Source organism: Montipora foliosa, chromosome 7, assembly GCF_036669935.1.
Source record: "Montipora foliosa isolate CH-2021 chromosome 7, ASM3666993v2, whole genome shotgun sequence".
In the NCBI taxonomy this organism is placed as follows: Eukaryota; Metazoa; Cnidaria; class Anthozoa; order Scleractinia; family Acroporidae; genus Montipora; species Montipora foliosa.
In genome coordinates this window covers 42,295,241-42,311,847 of record NC_090875.1, presented here as the reverse complement: position 1 = coordinate 42,311,847, position 16,607 = coordinate 42,295,241, and the positions used below count along the sequence as shown (strand labels likewise).

The 16,607-nt window shown below is 38.1% G+C and overlaps 1 protein-coding gene across 1 annotated transcript in view; it reads left to right on the top strand.

The window, feature by feature from the left end:
- Positions 1 to 15,537, top strand: part of LOC138009546 (uncharacterized) — a 57,436-nt gene extending 41,899 nt beyond the window's left edge. The window contains exons 4-8 of the mRNA XM_068856616.1: positions 3,302 to 5,481; positions 6,136 to 6,187; positions 6,514 to 6,756; positions 12,494 to 12,571; positions 14,826 to 15,537. Coding sequence (XP_068712717.1) covers positions 3,302 to 5,481; positions 6,136 to 6,187; positions 6,514 to 6,756; positions 12,494 to 12,571; positions 14,826 to 15,019 — 2,747 coding nt within the window. The 3' untranslated portion in view covers positions 15,020 to 15,537. The remainder of the gene's footprint in view (positions 1 to 3,301; positions 5,482 to 6,135; positions 6,188 to 6,513; positions 6,757 to 12,493; positions 12,572 to 14,825) is intronic.
- Positions 15,538 to 16,607: the final 1,070 nt, after the last annotated feature.

Below are 16,607 nucleotides of genomic sequence, written 5' to 3'. Positions count from 1 at the left end.
TCAATTACTGTAAACCTGATTTCTCGTGTCCACTGTGGCCATAATCGAAACGCTGCAATATTCCGGAAATCGAGACTTTGAATGCAGAAAACGTTCAGTGGGTTCTACAATTTTTTTTTTTTTTCGCATATGTCCGCCAAAATTCAACTTCGGAATTTGATATCCAAATTTCAAATTTGAGTTTTTATTTTCATATTCGAAATCAAAGTTTTATATCGAACATTGAATTTTTGATTTTGACATCGAAGTAAATAAGACGAATGTACCGTGGGAACCGAAGATGCTGATTGGTAGGTTATATTACTTATCAATTTACTGAGTTTTCTCGATGTGAATCAAACGGGGCATGTAACTGAGGTTCTCAACGGCCTGTACCAGAGGGTTTTCGTCGCCTATTCCGTCCGCCAGGTTATATACGAACGTGAGATAAATTATAATAATACTACCAAGTACTAATTGCACTAAATTTCATGTTTTCTAGCATGACAAAAAAATAATAAAGAAAATACGACTTCTAGTACTTTAGACAATTTCCTCCCTTTGTGGTAAGAAAAACTTTATTCTTACGTATATAAATACAGTTTAAAACTAGAGGAGGGATCAATATTTAAAGATTTAAGGTTAAGGGTTCCAGAGACTCGTTGCATAGACACGAGGAAAAAAATATATTTGGAGTTTAAAATAACAGTAAATATAAATACAGTTTAAAACTAGAAGAGGGATCAATATTTAAAGATTTAAGGTTAAGGGTTCCAGAGACTCGTTGCATAGACACGAGGAAAAAAATATATTTGGAATTTAAAATAACAGTTGTCTGGCTTCAGGCCCAAGGCAGTTTCAATTCCTAAATGGTTCTTTCTTGAAAGCATGTGACCCGCGTGTAGTCATATGGAGAGGTCATTCCGTTCTAGTTTTTTCACATTCGCAGAATAAATGCACCAGATCTCATTTTTGGTAATGGCAGAAGGTGCATTTTTCTTCCTCTCTAATTGCTCTTTTTTCAGAAAACTATTGGTCGCTAGCCGTCTATGTAAAAATCTGAAAAGGAAATCAAATAATTTGGAACTCTTTGTGCACACAGACGACTGCTGATAGAGTTTTTCTCCTCAATATTATATTTAAGGAAAACGGCAACGTCGACGAAAACGTCACTTCAAATATAACTTAAGAGCTATCGCAAGTATTTCCCGATTATTCCGTCTTGTTAACCTTATACAATAAGGGCGAACTATCCAGTAACTGGATGGGTGCGACGGGGTTTTAATAAAGGGAAAAGAGAAAATGAATGGTTCATTGTTATATGCTCACGTTGTCGTCAAAACTTAAAATTTGGTGATTTGACGTTGTTGTTTTGAGGAGTACGGCAAAGAGATCTACATCTACATCTACATTTAGATACGTCGGTAAAAGTCGTTAGACATCACACCAACGTTTAAAATAATACCCTAAGTAAAACGTGATGCGAAAAAATAAGTAAGAAATAAATAAATGTAAAAATAACTTAAATACTAAAATCTTTCAATAAAATACTTCGAAATGTTAGTCTTAAATGTCTCTAGAGAATTACTTTCCGCGATGCCTTTCGGTAGTTTGTTCCAAATCCATAAGGTACGTGGAAAAAAGGAATAAAAATATACATCCTTTGTGGCATTTACTTCTAAAAATTTATAATCATGACTAGAACGAGTTTTGACTTTGCAGTTGCTATGTGGGCGCAAGTAACTATTTTTATCGATATCAACGGTGCCGTGGCATACTTTATACATTAAATTTAATCTGGCTATTGTTCTCCTTGTTTCGAGGCTGAACCAACCTAAGTCCCTTAACATCCCAGTAACACTATTTGTAGGTTGGTAATTGTTTAAACAGAAGCGGGCTGCTTTCCTCTGCACACGTTCAAGAGATGAGATATCCTTTTTAAAGTGGGGGTACCAAGCTTCACAGCCATATTCCAATTTTGGACGAACCAATGAGATGCAAGGAAATTCGTGCTGCGTGAGCAGCATGAGTGAGTGTCTTTCCTTATTTATTTATTTTTTTAACTAATCATATTCTTGTTTTGTGGAGTTGTCGTAGCCGTAGCCGTGGTCTTCGCTTAAACTGCGTAATAGAGGTCGTTCCGCTTGGTCAGAAGTTAGTTTCTTGTAAACCATTCTCCATGATTTTTGGTTCCTTAGAAACGTATTCATGAAATTTTCATACTTTAACTGCCATCTCGGAATTTGTTGCTGTAAAGGTTTGACTGCTGAGATTATTCCAAAAAACGTTAGTCGTCTGACTATGAGTTGATATTTGTTTTGAAAGCTGGCAAGGGAGAGAAAGTTATGAGAATCATCTATTAAATGTTTTACTTGTGTTATACCTTTGGAAAGCCAATCATAGAATTTTATAAAGAAATGCATGGAACGGTTTGGGATATTTCAGAGCAGTTGGTTAAAGCAATATAGAAGAAATACTAAATGCTGCCCGTTTACTCCTGTAAATAATAACAGTATATGATTGTGGATTCTTTCGATGACTTGGTAATTTTGGGTTCTCTAAAGGCTGCCACTGGAGCTCCATCCTCGCGTAACAGTTCCCGTTTCTCATTTAACTCACGCCGTTCCTTTGAAAAAAATAGAAGTCTTGTATCTGGTTTTCAATTCTTTTGCACTGTCAGTCGCAGATCCGAGCTCATTTTCTGTTTAATGACTAGTCTTCCAAGATTAAGTGCCGTTATGCAGCCAAAATTAAACTTGTTCTAGCTAGCTGCAGGTCCTGCAACGAACCGACAACTACAAACGCAGTCTCAAAAAATTCTGATGTTAGCCTCTGCATGACCGAAACCCATCGATTTTTCATCTCCCTCCACCGCTCCTAAAATAGTGGTTGCACTGGAAAGCATTTTTTGTGCCTTGTCGAAAAACGAAAATCATGACAATCCGGCTCTTTACACGCCAAGGAACACTTGTTAAGCAGATGGTTTCAAAGTTATTAGGATTAGGCCACGTGATCGAACGACGAGAATACTGCCTTCAGTGTTGGATGCACTTGACTGGTTTCTGCCTTTGCATAGAACTATATATACCATTGAAATATTAATGAACCTTGGAATAAGGTATAAACATGACTAACCATCCATTGTATTTCTCGTTTCACACATTCTTTGTCGAAAGGGAGGGACGGTGTCTCATACAGTATGTCTGCCATGTAGTTAATAACAGAAAACGTCTGAGGCATTTTATCCCTTAGTTGTTACTCGATATTTTGTTAATTTTTAAGACTTGGATTATACATTTTTAGTATTTGATTTTCATTCCAGAACAATCTGTTCCGTCTGAGATTCTGTCACGTGGTCCGCGTGCTGTTAAAGCCTTCAATAGTGCTCTCAAGGATGGTACAGCCCTCGTAAGAAGACTGCCAATCATGATAGTTGGCCAACATCGGGTCGGAAAGACCAGTTTGAAGAAGTCTTTGACTGGAGAAGCCTTCAGTGCAACGCAAGCTAGCACAGAAGGAATAGAGACTGATCCTTCCCATTTTAAAATCTCAATGGAAGTTTGGAGGACAGGCCAGAAAGGAATAGAAGTTGATGTTGATTCCAAGGTCTTCTTTGATCGCCATGTAGCGAGCTTAATGGTTAAAAGCTTGAAAGGAGAGCAAGAGAAGATGCCGGGGGTTTCCGTCTTTAAATCCTCGGGGGGATCAAGTAGAAGTGAACAAACCGAGAAGGACACTGCAGAGACTAATATCTTTGAAACAAAACTATCGGACAATTTAGTGAAATTGTCAATAGAAATGCTTGAGAGTGATCAGAAGCTTGAAAGAGAGGATAGTATTTATTCAACACTGTGGGACTTTGGAGGTCAGATGGTCTATTATGCCACCCACCCAATCTTTATGACAGATAAAGCCATTTATATCTTGACGTGTGACTTGAGTCGTAATCCATATCATCAAGCGAACATTCCTGAGAGAGAAGGGCTGTACAAGAAAGCTGATGATATTAACTTCACTGATACAAATATGGATTTGCTCGATTTTTGGTTGTCATCAATTTATTCGTTGGCTAGTTCAAATGCCTCGAGCCTGGCTACTGCTCTGCCTGAAATGTCGCCCACAAGGTTGCCTCCAGTTTTTCTAGTCTGCACTCATGCTGACAAGCCCTATACTGAAAGTCCGCACGAACATCCCAATGCGAGAAAGATGGCGCTTGAAATATATGGTTTCTTGCGAACAAAGATTTATAAGGATCATCTCTTTCAAGATGTCTTCGTAGTTGATAACACAAAGTCGGGAAGTGAAAATGATTGTCAGGAGGTGATACGGCTGAGGGAAGAAATCCTTGCTATTGCCAAGGAATTACCTCATTTGAAACAACCCATCCCATTGAAGTGGCTGAAGTATGAGAATGAACTCCACCGCCTTCGTGAAGAGGGTCACAAGTGGATACCTATAGAGAAAGCCATGGAAATCGCCTTTGATACGTGTGGTTTGAGGGATGATGACGAGTTTTGCGCGGCCACAAACTTTTTACATGATCAGAGAATTTTGATTCATTTTAGTGGACAACAAGCGCTGGAAAGGATGGTTATACTGGATCTTCAATGGCTCATTGATATCTTCAGGAGTATCATTACCATTAGGCCTTATGAGCGATCAGAGAGAACCGTTGAAGATCTTTGGCATAAACTTGAAATGACGGGAATATTGGATGAAAGGCTGCTTATTCATGCCTGGAAGTCTTTGTCCGTGACCGAGGAAACCCACAGCAGCCTTCTGGCGATTATGGAAAGATTTAGCTTGCTCTGTTCCTGGCCAACTCAGGATGCAAACCAACAATATCTTGTACCGTCCATGCTCAAATCGGCTCCAACAGATGACGTTTTTAAGCTACTTGACTCGATTCAAGTTCCTTCGCTCTTCATAAGGTTTGAATTGGGTCGAGTGCCCCCTGGTCTTTTCCCCCGTCTTGTCCTACAGTTTTACCAGTGGAGCAAGAAGGAATGGAAGAGTCCAGTAAATCCTGAACTGTCTCGAAACTTTGCGCTGTTTCATATACTTCCTGATCAAGGAACTTCCGTCATTTTACTTTGTCATTCTTTCTGTATCGAAGTCGCGGTTCACACCGGAGATTGTGCCGTTGAAACAGCAACATCAGGTCTCAATTATGGCAATTTTGATATGTCTACAAGCCTTGCAATCCACTGGCAGCTTAGAATGATTCTAGAGAGCATGCGAAATGAGTTTGACTGGCTAAGCAACATACGATTCGAAATGTGCGTCTGCTGTCCAATTTGTTCATTGAAAGGAACTGTCAAATGCCGTGCTCACGATGTGCGTGGCTGCGAGTGTCTACATTTACTGTCGGAATCAGAGTTACAGCAATGCCAATTCTGCACCAAACCTGGTATCCGAGGAGATTGCAGGATTCGCATTCAGATGTTTGCACCATGGTTTTCTTTTTCAGTTGCACAAGCAAGAGGAACTTCAGTCAATCAGGTTTGTTTGCAGTTTGTCAACATTAATAATAACATTTCAATTTGCGGCGCTGTAGTAGTAAATTAACCCTCTCTATTTCAGGCTGGTTTCGTGCCCAAAATTATTTTAAAGTTCTATAACATTCTTTTCTTTTTTGTGAACCTTTAAGCATTTTTAATATATGAGTCATTATTTTACTTTATTTTATTTCTTTTTTCAGAATTAAAAGTTGATATAGCAGGTATTCGCTATTGAATAGTAAGCAAAGGAAAGTGCGACCTTTCGGCCATTAAAAAAAATTAACAACAGAAATTCCTGTTAACCTCAAGGGCTGGCTTCGCCCTTGTATTTGGGGCTGGTTTCTGGGATAGCTCAAGCGCCAACTCGTATTACTGAAACCATACATAAATTCAGTTGTTATGTGATAAGCTTGAATCGTTTTAACAAGCGTAAACTGCATCGAAAACTGTTGAAAGTCTCAGGTAGGATTTGTCAAAAATGATATCAACCAAACGGGAAACTGTCCAACCACGTGCGCACTTTGAACAGCGGGGGTGTGAGTTTAGTGGACGTCTGACTAACTGTTATGTTCTTCAAGTCCTTTGCGCCTTATCAGAATACAGGCAAATAAAAATCTAAGGAAAGTGTTATTTGTTTTCTTTATTCTATGACTAGACATCTCTTGGGTATGGCACCGTTGGAAGAAGCCCTGCTTCTCTTAAGAAAGGTGGGTTTTTTCATCCTTAAACAAGGTTGTAGACAGTGGACAACTCGCAAAAATTGGTACTTTTTGAACATTTAAGCTTAATGCTTCTTCTCACATGTGATCCTGAGGAAGGGAAGAGCAATAAAGACGGCATCGCTTTTAGGAAAGTTCCACTGAAATAATTTTAATTTCAGTGGGAACTAAAGAGAAGATCCAATCTGACCATTTGATGCATTAACCTCGTCAAGAAGAATATTTTGTGCCAAATTATGTTTAATATTCTTAGCTTCCACTATTCACTGTATTTCTGTATCTCCTTTATCTAATGTTATATATTCACTTCTCAGCTGCGTCTGAAAAGGCACTTGCTTTGCCCGAAGAAGTTGTAAATGCTATTCACGTTCCATCATGTGATCCTAAGGGTGTCGTGTTACGGTTTCAAGAGAGTCTTCATTTGACGCCTACAGCACTGGATAATCCAGAGAACGAGGACAAACGTTGGATCCGTTGTTTCGCTAATACAGCAAAATCCCAAAACAGAAATGATGTAGTCGAATACTTGAGGAATATTGTACCTGCTGGAACTACTGGTGAGAAAAAAGATATATCGAGAAATTGATATTGTTATATGGATAAGACCAAATGTTTAGTCTTAAATATTTGCTTGTCTGAGCGTTAGTTCTCTACCTTGAAAGAGAATGAATGAATGAATGAATGAGTGAGTGAGTGAGTGAGTGAGTGAGTGAGTGAGTGAGTAAACAGTAAACAGTAAATCTTTATTGCGCCTTACTCTCCAAAGGGAGGTATCGGTCTCGTTACAATAAAGGTGATGATATCTACTTGAATAACTAATTAACTAAAAAGATCATACAATTACTTGTAATACAATTGGTATAAAATTATTATTTTAATTATTTTGCATTTAGGAAGTCTTTTCTCTTCTGAAACATTAAATATGTGTATTTACCTATTATCTTTGAAGTGCTTTCGTTTTCTAGGGTAAGTAAATACCTAATTTTATCCTCATCATTAAGGCTTTTGAGAACAACATCGTGTGTTGAAAGGAGAGAATGGAGCTCATTTCTAATGTTATCGTACCCTGGGCAATACACCAAGAAGTGCCGCTCATCTTCTATATAGCCTCTATTGCAGACTAAACACGTTCTTCCATCTACTGGGATTGGTGCACCTCTATTTTCGTATTTCCCAGTCTGTATTCGCAAGCTATGAACCCCCAGACGCAATTTTGTCATACTTATTCTATGTGCTGGGTTTCTGATAGTTTTGAGATAGTCTTCCAATTGGTAGTCGAATTTGACTTCTTTGTGTGTAAATTTCTCTCTAGAGCCTTCGGAAGTGTTGTTGCGAGCCTTCAGCCAATTTCGAATGTAGTCCTTTTTAAGCTGATTCTTTATGGAGGAACGAGCATTCTTAATGTGTAGTTGGCTTGATGTATTGCCTATAGAGTGCATTCGTATAGTTTCGTCATTATTTAATACATCAAAAAATTGGCTGTGACTTTTTGCGTGATGAAAGGCTTCCTTTAATAGAGGATTGACTGTTTTATGCTGTAATCTAAGCGAGTAACTAAATATTGAAGCTTTTATGTCTATACTTAAAGGGTACCGTCCAAGTTCTGCCCTACAGGCAATGTTCTCTGTGTACCATGGGGTATTTAGTGTTTGTTTACAGAACTTGATATGGACTTGTTCGATAGTGCTTTTGTCAAAATGGGTCTTATATGATAATAGCTCCGGTCCCCATATTTCGCATCCATATAGTAGTATAGGTTTGACAAGGGCATCAAAAAGCTTATTCTTAATTGTAATTGTGGTCGTATCCGAATTGGAGAACAATCGTTTCACTGTCGCAAGAACTTTATAAGCTTTTTTGCTAAGGATGTCTCTTGCGTAGGTATAGCGACCAGATGAGGTCATTTCTATTCCCAAATATGTTTGTTTGTCGACGATAGGTAATGCTTCTGAACCATATTGGAAAATTTCCTTGTTTTTGGTTTGACCGTTCCCACTAAAGATGATGATATTTGATTTGTTGGTATTCACCTTCAGCTTCCATTCCTCTGCGTGCTTTTTAATGACGTTAATCGATTTCTGTAGTCCTTCTGGAGAGGGACTTAAAACTAACAAATCATCAGCATACATGAGGCAATTTAGAGAATGGCTTCCAATCATTACTCCTGGACAATGGTTGTCCCTAAAGTATTGCGGTAAGTCATTCATAAATAATGAAAATAAAACTGGACTTAAGCCATCACCTTGCCTTATTCCTTTGTTGCATGAGAACATTTCTGTGATAGAGCTTTCATCAGTTTTGACGCAACTTTTAATCGACGAATACATGGATTTAATGACTTTAAAGAATTTGCCTTTAACTCCATATTGGTAGATTTTATAGATCAGCCCGGACTGCCACACGCTATCAAACGCTTTTTCATAATCGATGAAGCCAACATAAAGTTTCTTATGTTGTTTTGTATACTTATTAATGAGTTGCTGTAGGATGAATAAACTATCTGTTGTTCGGGAATTTGGGCGAAATCCAAACTGTTCTGGATTGAGGATGTTATGTTGTTCGATAAACTTGTTCAGCCTGGATTGTAAGATTGATGTAAATAGTTTTCCTAAACAGCTCGTCAATGTGATTCCTCTATAATTTGCTGGAGACCGCTTATCACCCTTTCTTTTATATATCGGTTTTATAACACCTATGTTCCAATGGGTTGGGAATGTTCCACTGTCTAGTATATCATTGAACAGTTTTTCTAATGAAGGCATTAGATAATAGCGTCCGTGTTTAATCATTTCGTTAAGGATAGAATCCATACCCGAAGCTTTCTTCAACTTGAGTTTTGATATTTGTTCATGGATTTCGTTGGTCGTAATAGGCTGCCCTAAAATGTCGTTATTCGGTGAATTTTCGTTTTCCCAGTCCATATCTTCATTTGAAAAGTCCAAAGTGGTGTGCGGTTCCTGGCTATCATATAATAATTTCTGATAATGACATATCCAATCTTCTGACGAAACAGAGGTTTCCTCTTCGACAGCATCGCTTTTTCTAAGTTGATTAATATACCTCCAGAAATCTTGACTGTGTTTTGGGTGTAAAGCATTAATTTCATTTACTATTTGGTTTTTGTATCTTTTATGCATCATTTTGACATGCTTTTTGTATTTCTTTTAAGAACAAAATAATCTTGTCGTAGTGATTGGTGAGAACTGGGGTTAATTTTCTTTACTAATTGTTGCAGTTGTTTCTTTAACTGTCTGCAGGTGTGATCGTACCATGGTTTCTTTTCTTTGGTAGTTTTAGAGGTTTTCCGCGATGTTGCTAGGCATGATTTGGCCACCGAATTGATAATTTGGTTAAATTGCGAGATTTCATCGTCTACTGATGCGTGGTGTTCTGAGTTGAAGGAATCAAATAATCTTTGAACATTAGGATTGGATAATGCACTGAGAAATTTGTCTTTTGAATCTGCCTTCCAAAGAAACTTTTTAAAGTTCTTTTGAGTAGGTGCCGCTTTGCATAGTGGTTGTCTAGGTGCATTGTCTTTTACCATGTGAGAGCGGGAGGGAGTTAATTTAGACTGATAGGACAATGATCTGAGTAGGTTGTCAAGGCTTGAACTTGAAATCCTAATATCGTCTTTATAAGGTCTTCACTTGCTAGTGCGTAATCGACTGTGCTTGCCCCATTAGTTTGATAGCAAGTGTATTTTCCATCGAGATCACCTGTTAACCTGCCATTCAAAATTCGCAATCTATTTCCTATGCATAATCGTAATATTTCTCTTCCTACTTTGTTGATTGTGTAGTCCGCGTTGTTTCGCTTTGGGCAATCCGTGTCTCGATTGTAGGTATTATGAATTGTTAAAAAGTCATCCGCATCGTTTTCAATGAAATCGTTTAATGTCCCCGTTCTCGCATTGAAGTCACCAAGTAAAAGAACTTGGCCTTGGGTAGAGTACTTATGAATTTCTTTTTCTAAGATACTGATAACGTCTTCTCCTGCCTTTCGTTGTGATTGTAGTGGGGGTAGATAAACTGCAGCCAGGAAAATGTCTGCCTGGAGTCCAAGCAATTGCTTATGTAATCGGCACCAAATTATGTTGGGGGAATCACTGTGTATACGAGAAACAAAATTTTGATGATAGTCTCGAATTAATACCGATACCCCTGCTTGGCCTCGTCTGCTTACGGTGTTTTTAACGGTTGAGTACACTGTGTACCCTTGAAAAGTTAATGTCTCGTCTTTTGCCCATGTTTCTTGGAGACAGATAATATCAAATTTGGATAGCTTAGATTTAATTGATTTAATGTTCAATTTGGTATTCGAGACGGTTTGTTTCGTCGGTTTAAGCCTAGTTTTTAGGCCTTGAATATTCCAAGAAATTATATTAAAAACGTTATTTTGATTATTCATCTTGAAGAAATAATAGTAATGATTAGATAAATTAAAGTACGTTAAAAAATAAAGAACGTGAGTGAGTGAGTGAGTGAGTGAGTGAGTGAGTGAGTGAGTGAGTGAGTAAAACAGTAAACAGTAAATCTTTATTGCGCCTTACTCTCCAAAGGGAGGTATCGGTCTCGTTACAATAAAGGTGATGATATCTACTAGAATAACTAATTTACTAAAAAGATCATACAATTACTTGTAATACAATTGGTATAAATTTATTATTTTAATTATTTTGCATTTAGGAAGTCTTTTCTCTTCTGAAACATTAAATATGTGTATTTACCTATTATCTTTGAAGTGCTTTCGTTTTCTAGGGTAAGTAAATACCGTATTTTATCCTCATCATTAAGGCTTTTGAAAACAACATCGTGTGTTGAAAGTGAGTGAGTGAGTGAGTCAGTGAGCAAGCGAGCGAGTTGATGAGTGATTGATGAATTACGGAAGAAAGGGCAACTCTCAGTTATGTAGCATTCAGACCGGTCTTATGCACAAATCCTCGAAACATAAAGTTAGACATAAAAGTATAATCACCACGACGCTGCAAATTGTCCACTACTCTTTTTCCAACGAATCAAATGAGCTGAGACGAGACCAACGGTTTATCGTTGTAATCCATGAGAACAGTTTGTACTGGCAGTGCACTCTTCTTATTTATCACAGCAGGATAGACCAAACAATTATTTGGGTTTATGTTTAGATCCCTCACCCACAACAGTAAGGAACCCAGTTTTGAGTCCTATGCTAAAGCGTTAAAATACAGATCCAGTTAAAATACAAGTTTGAGCTACTAGAGCTACAACAAGTTGCAAAATTAGTGGAGACACTTCACCTTCTTGGAGCGTTAGTAATTTACCTATTATCTCCCACACTGCAGCCCCATCCCCCACCTCCCCTTCCCGCACCCCCTTATCAATGTTGCTAGCAAGACAAAAAAATGCCGAGAACTTAAACAGTCAACATTGGAAATGGGAGAGGGAGCTAGGGGGGACTGGGAAAGGTTGAAATTCTAGACACGGCGGGTACTGGAATCGAGAAAAAGTGCTTTTTTTTTTTTGCTTTTTTTTTTTTTTTTTAACGGGAGTGTTTCAGCAATTTTGCAACTTGTTGTAGGTCGTTTATCTAAGTCCTGAATGGACAGTGTGTCCCACTGGTCTGCGGGCTCTACACAGTCATGCCCCTCAGTTTACACGAGAAATCGAGCCTACGATCGCGACCTCCGCTTAGGACTCTGATTTTTCCGTTGTCCTTTCACTCGCTGGCAAGCAACTTGTATTCTATCCTTCTCACGAGCGCATTACACCTTGCCATCATATCATGTATTTGTACAAACTGAGGCGCATGACTTTGTAGAGCCCGCAAACCAGTGGGACACATTGTCCATTCAAGCCCTCCAGTGCGTTTTAGTAGCTCAATGGGTAGAGCATCTGACCGGTGTTATGGAGGTCGTAGCTTCGATTCCTGCCTAGGATTGCCATTTTCCTGGTTGCCAAGCAACTTGTAAATTATTCTTCTCATGGACGCATTACACCTTTCCATCAGAGCATGCGTTTACGTCCAAAATAATATATATTTTAATTAGGTATAAATTAGGAAAAGATGTTAGGAAAGCCCTTCAAATCGGACCTCGAAAACGCAAAAAGGAAATGCTCACGCAAAGTTCTCCTGACGCGATACAAAATGTGGTGCAATGAGAAAGTGACCAAATACAAAAATGGCATAATAGAAAGAAATGTCACACACTACTTTACGCACTAAGTCACACAGTTCAAATAAAGTCAACATCATGTGTATTTCCAGTTACAGGGTTCCATATTGCTTATTTTCTGTTGTTTTCTTTGTTTCATCCAGGACCATTGTTAGATGAGGGCCTTGATGTCCAATGCATTCCTTTCAAGCAAAGAATGGAGTTAACGTTTTTTCTTACTGGTAAGAGTAATAGTAACTACGTTCAGGCGTCTTTGTGAAGACGCGAAAACGAACACCGTTTTTCTTCGCACGAAAGCTGTATAAAGTCAAAAAATCATACATGTATTTTACTGAAAAGGGACAATTTTGTCCGTCATGTCTCCATTCATGTAGTCTCTCTGCTACAAATAGGTGATACATTTCTTTTGAAATCATTTATAACGCAAAGAAACAACCACTTCTTTTGAAATCATTTATAACGCAAAGAAACAACCATGAGAGAAAAAGCGATGCTGGGAAGGAAACAACAGCCGCAACCGTATAATTTAGCAGAAGATAAACTGGAAAATTTGTCTTCTAACCGTGAGATAAAATTGAATATACTGCCTCCTATACATTCTTTAAAAAAACAAAGCCAAACCAAGGTGCTGTTGATAAAGGTTACAGGCTGAATGAAATGATTTGCATGTGTCTGGTAAGAATGGACCATTTGATTTTGAGAAAAACACTGTGCATTAGTCCGCACGAAGTGAATTTTCAAGTAAGCCCAATGCGGACAAATGTTTAACAATTGTTCTTTGAAATGGGGCTGAATAGTGGCTGCCACTATTCACAAAATTGAAAAGAATAATTAGACACCTTAAGATCGACGTTTTCTGCAGACAGCACACCTCTACCGGTCACGTGCCCAGACATCAACCTCGCGTTTACGGAAAATTCTCCACGTTTTCGACAGCAAGAGGTAGGTTTTCGCCTAAGTCATTTACCTCAACTTTTATTTGCATGAATATTTTGTAATCCCACGTTTACCTGACACTGATATACAGAAAAAAAACCTTTTACAAGGTTTGAACGACAACTGCTGCACAAAGGTGAAATCCAATATGGCGGCATGAAAGCACACGCGTCATTATCACGCGATTTTTAATACACGAAGGAAGCATACCGCAAACGGCAAACGGCAAACCTGAAACCGCGGTTTGCGGTCCGCGGTAAACGTCGATCTTAAGGTGTCCATTGTTTTAGTATATACTCACGAAGTGATCTCAACAAGAATTGCACAGGAAAACCATCCAAAGTCGATTTAATTGACATCTCAATTCATGCATGGAAAACGTGCAAGCCGCACAAAGCATGCGCGAAGTGTTTCCAGTAGCTTCAAACAGCAAAATGGTCATTCAACACCGTCTAAATCAGCAATCTAAATCGAAAGTCTGCCTGTTAAAACATTTTTACCGTTCGATCAAAATTTTAGAGGTTGATTTGAAATGGAAATTGAAAGTGCAGTTGGTAGAGGATCCACATGAAATGGCTGCTCTAATTGAGGTGAGCGTTGGTTTGTTGTAAAATGACCCATCTTGTTCCTTGCAGCCATGTGGAGCTTTCTTAAACATTTTTTTAAATTCCGGGATTTCAGTAACAAATTCGTTTTGCTGGGCGACCAGCCCCACAAAATAGAATTACCCCGAGAAAAACAAGTTGTTGGCGTGAAGAAATTTTTTTAATTTTCAGCAATTGACCGAATGCAAAAATGGCCGCTAACAAATTATTCTTTTGTCTTTCTGTTAATTAACGTAGTAGCCTCGTTCACACGCGTAAAATTCAAAGAATTTGGGCTGTAAAACGAGGCTAGTTAGGCTAATTAACAAAAAGACAAAAGAATAATTTGTTGGCGGCCATTTTTGCATTCGGTCAATAATTATCTGAAAAAACGAAGTCAAACACTGTTTGGCAAAAGTATGAACTCTTCTCTTACCTTTGGAAACTTTCAGGCCAAATTTTGTGGCCCTCTTTGGATTTTGTAGCACAGCATCATCTTGTATTCTCAATATTTCCGATTCAGAAATGCTGGCGAGTTTACGCTGGCCATTTTGTTTTGTTTGAATCACGCATTATTCACTGGAAGACCTCAATGACCAGAACCAAGTTGCTGACCAGCGACTTTCGTTAAAAGATGGTTTGCTGGGGGTGCTCAGTCTCGCGGGCTCAGAAAGCCTGGTGGTGGTCATTGTTATTTAAGGTTTTTCTTGTTCACTCCGTAGGGAGTGAATAATGTTCAATTACTCCGAGATAGCGAACTAATCAGATTGCTTGAAACACCAAGATCACTGAGTGAGTATATCCTAAAGATGGATATGTGATAAAAATTTGCTGTAGATAAAAAAAAGTCGTTAAGTAAAAAACGAAATGGCCCAACCGCTGCAGTTTGTCCTTTCCCCTTGTCATTAAAGCAAATTCAGTATGCAAATTAGTGATTTCTTTTACACTCTTTTAGTCGGTGGGCGATGGAAAGAGCTTGCAATCAGATTAGGAATTTCTAACAACGGAATAAGCTTCCTCGACGAGAGACATACTAATCCAAGTGATGTTCTACTTGATATTATGGCGAAGCATCACCCCTTTCATGTCGGTGAACTTTACGACATGTTAGTAGAAAGTGAGCTTCCTCTAGCTGCTGACATCCTGTAGATCTAGCAGCTGACATCCAGTGTGCTGTATAAACATGAATCACAGTGTGCCGCGGTTAGTGAAACATTACTTATTTGGAACCTTATGGAAGCTTATACAATAAATGCTTCATTAATCCAGCGACAGTCCTAAATCCTCCTAAATCAGAGAATATATTTTCCATGAGCTTGGTTTGACATAGAACTTAACATTCACCGTGAACAAAGAAACAAATTGTTTATGATTTTTTTTTTTTAATAAATTCGTCAATACCTTTAGGGATCTAAAGGGTTTATCTTTGATCTACGCTAACAATGTTTTGTGATCAGCGGTTGTCAAACCCCAGAGAACCCTAAATAGAACATTTAAAAAAATTGAAGCAATAATTAACGGTTGACACAAGAGCTTCACTCAATTATTGAGGAAGATTTTCTTTTAACAATGATATTCATTCTAAGTAGGAAAATTAACGAGAGCAAAGTAACATGACGTTTCAACGACTTCATGTCATCATTGTCGAATGAACAAGTTAAATTAACGGCAAGGCATATTTATAGTACTTGGGATGTGAGAAAATTAAATTAGCAAACGTTGCATGAAAACATTCATGTTAAACAAAAAAGAAAAAGAAAAAAAGAAAAAAAAAGGTAAAAATGCGAATGAAATCCGCTTGCGTATTCAGTTTCGGTATTTTGATCAAAAACAAAAGACCAAAACTGAATAAACAAGCGGATTCCATTCGCGCGAAACTTTTCACATGAATATATTTGTATATATATATATATATTTTTTCTTTTTTCTTTTTCTTCTTTGTTTAACATGAATGTTTCATGTAACGTTTGCTAATTTAATTTTCTCACATCCCAAGTACTATAAATATGCCTTGCCGTTAATTTTTTTTAACTTGTTCATTCGACAATGATCACGTGAAGTCGTCGAAACGTCATATTACTTTGCTCTCGTTAATTTTCCTACTTAAATGCTTTTCGAAATCGTTTTTTTATAAGATATTCATTCTTGTGTTTTTAATCGGCGAGGCAGCGTTACCGAGTGATTCGAGGTCTAGACTGCACAGTTCCCGGTTGATATCACTGATCACTAGTTGACGTTGTTTTGTGAGGTCTCTTGTTCAACTTCGAGGCTCATCTCAAAGTGGTTGGATTTCACGCATTTTTGATGTAATAGTTAGGGTAGAGTTTTTAGTAATATTTTTGTAATTTTGGATTGAATTATTGCTAGTATGTATTCTTAGCTAAATTTTTTGTGAACTTGTAATAATACAATATCAGGAGCCCATCCTGGAGCGTGCAACTTCCATACAGCGTATGTGAAACGGCGTTTTCACAAGTAGGTTCTTTTTTAGACTAGCCCTTCCCTCGAATTAGGTCAAAAAACAAAGTCAGTTACGGTTCGGTGACCCTATGACGTCGCTTAATTTCTTGTAATTGGTCATCGGGCTCCTGTGGGAGTCTCATTAGCGGGAAATTTAATCTAAAAATAACCTTACTTGTGAAAACGCCGTTGCACAAGTATAGTTAAGTTGCACGCTCCGGGTGATGGGCTCCTGACAAGATAAGTTAACGCTGTGATAGGCCAATTTAGCGCGCAT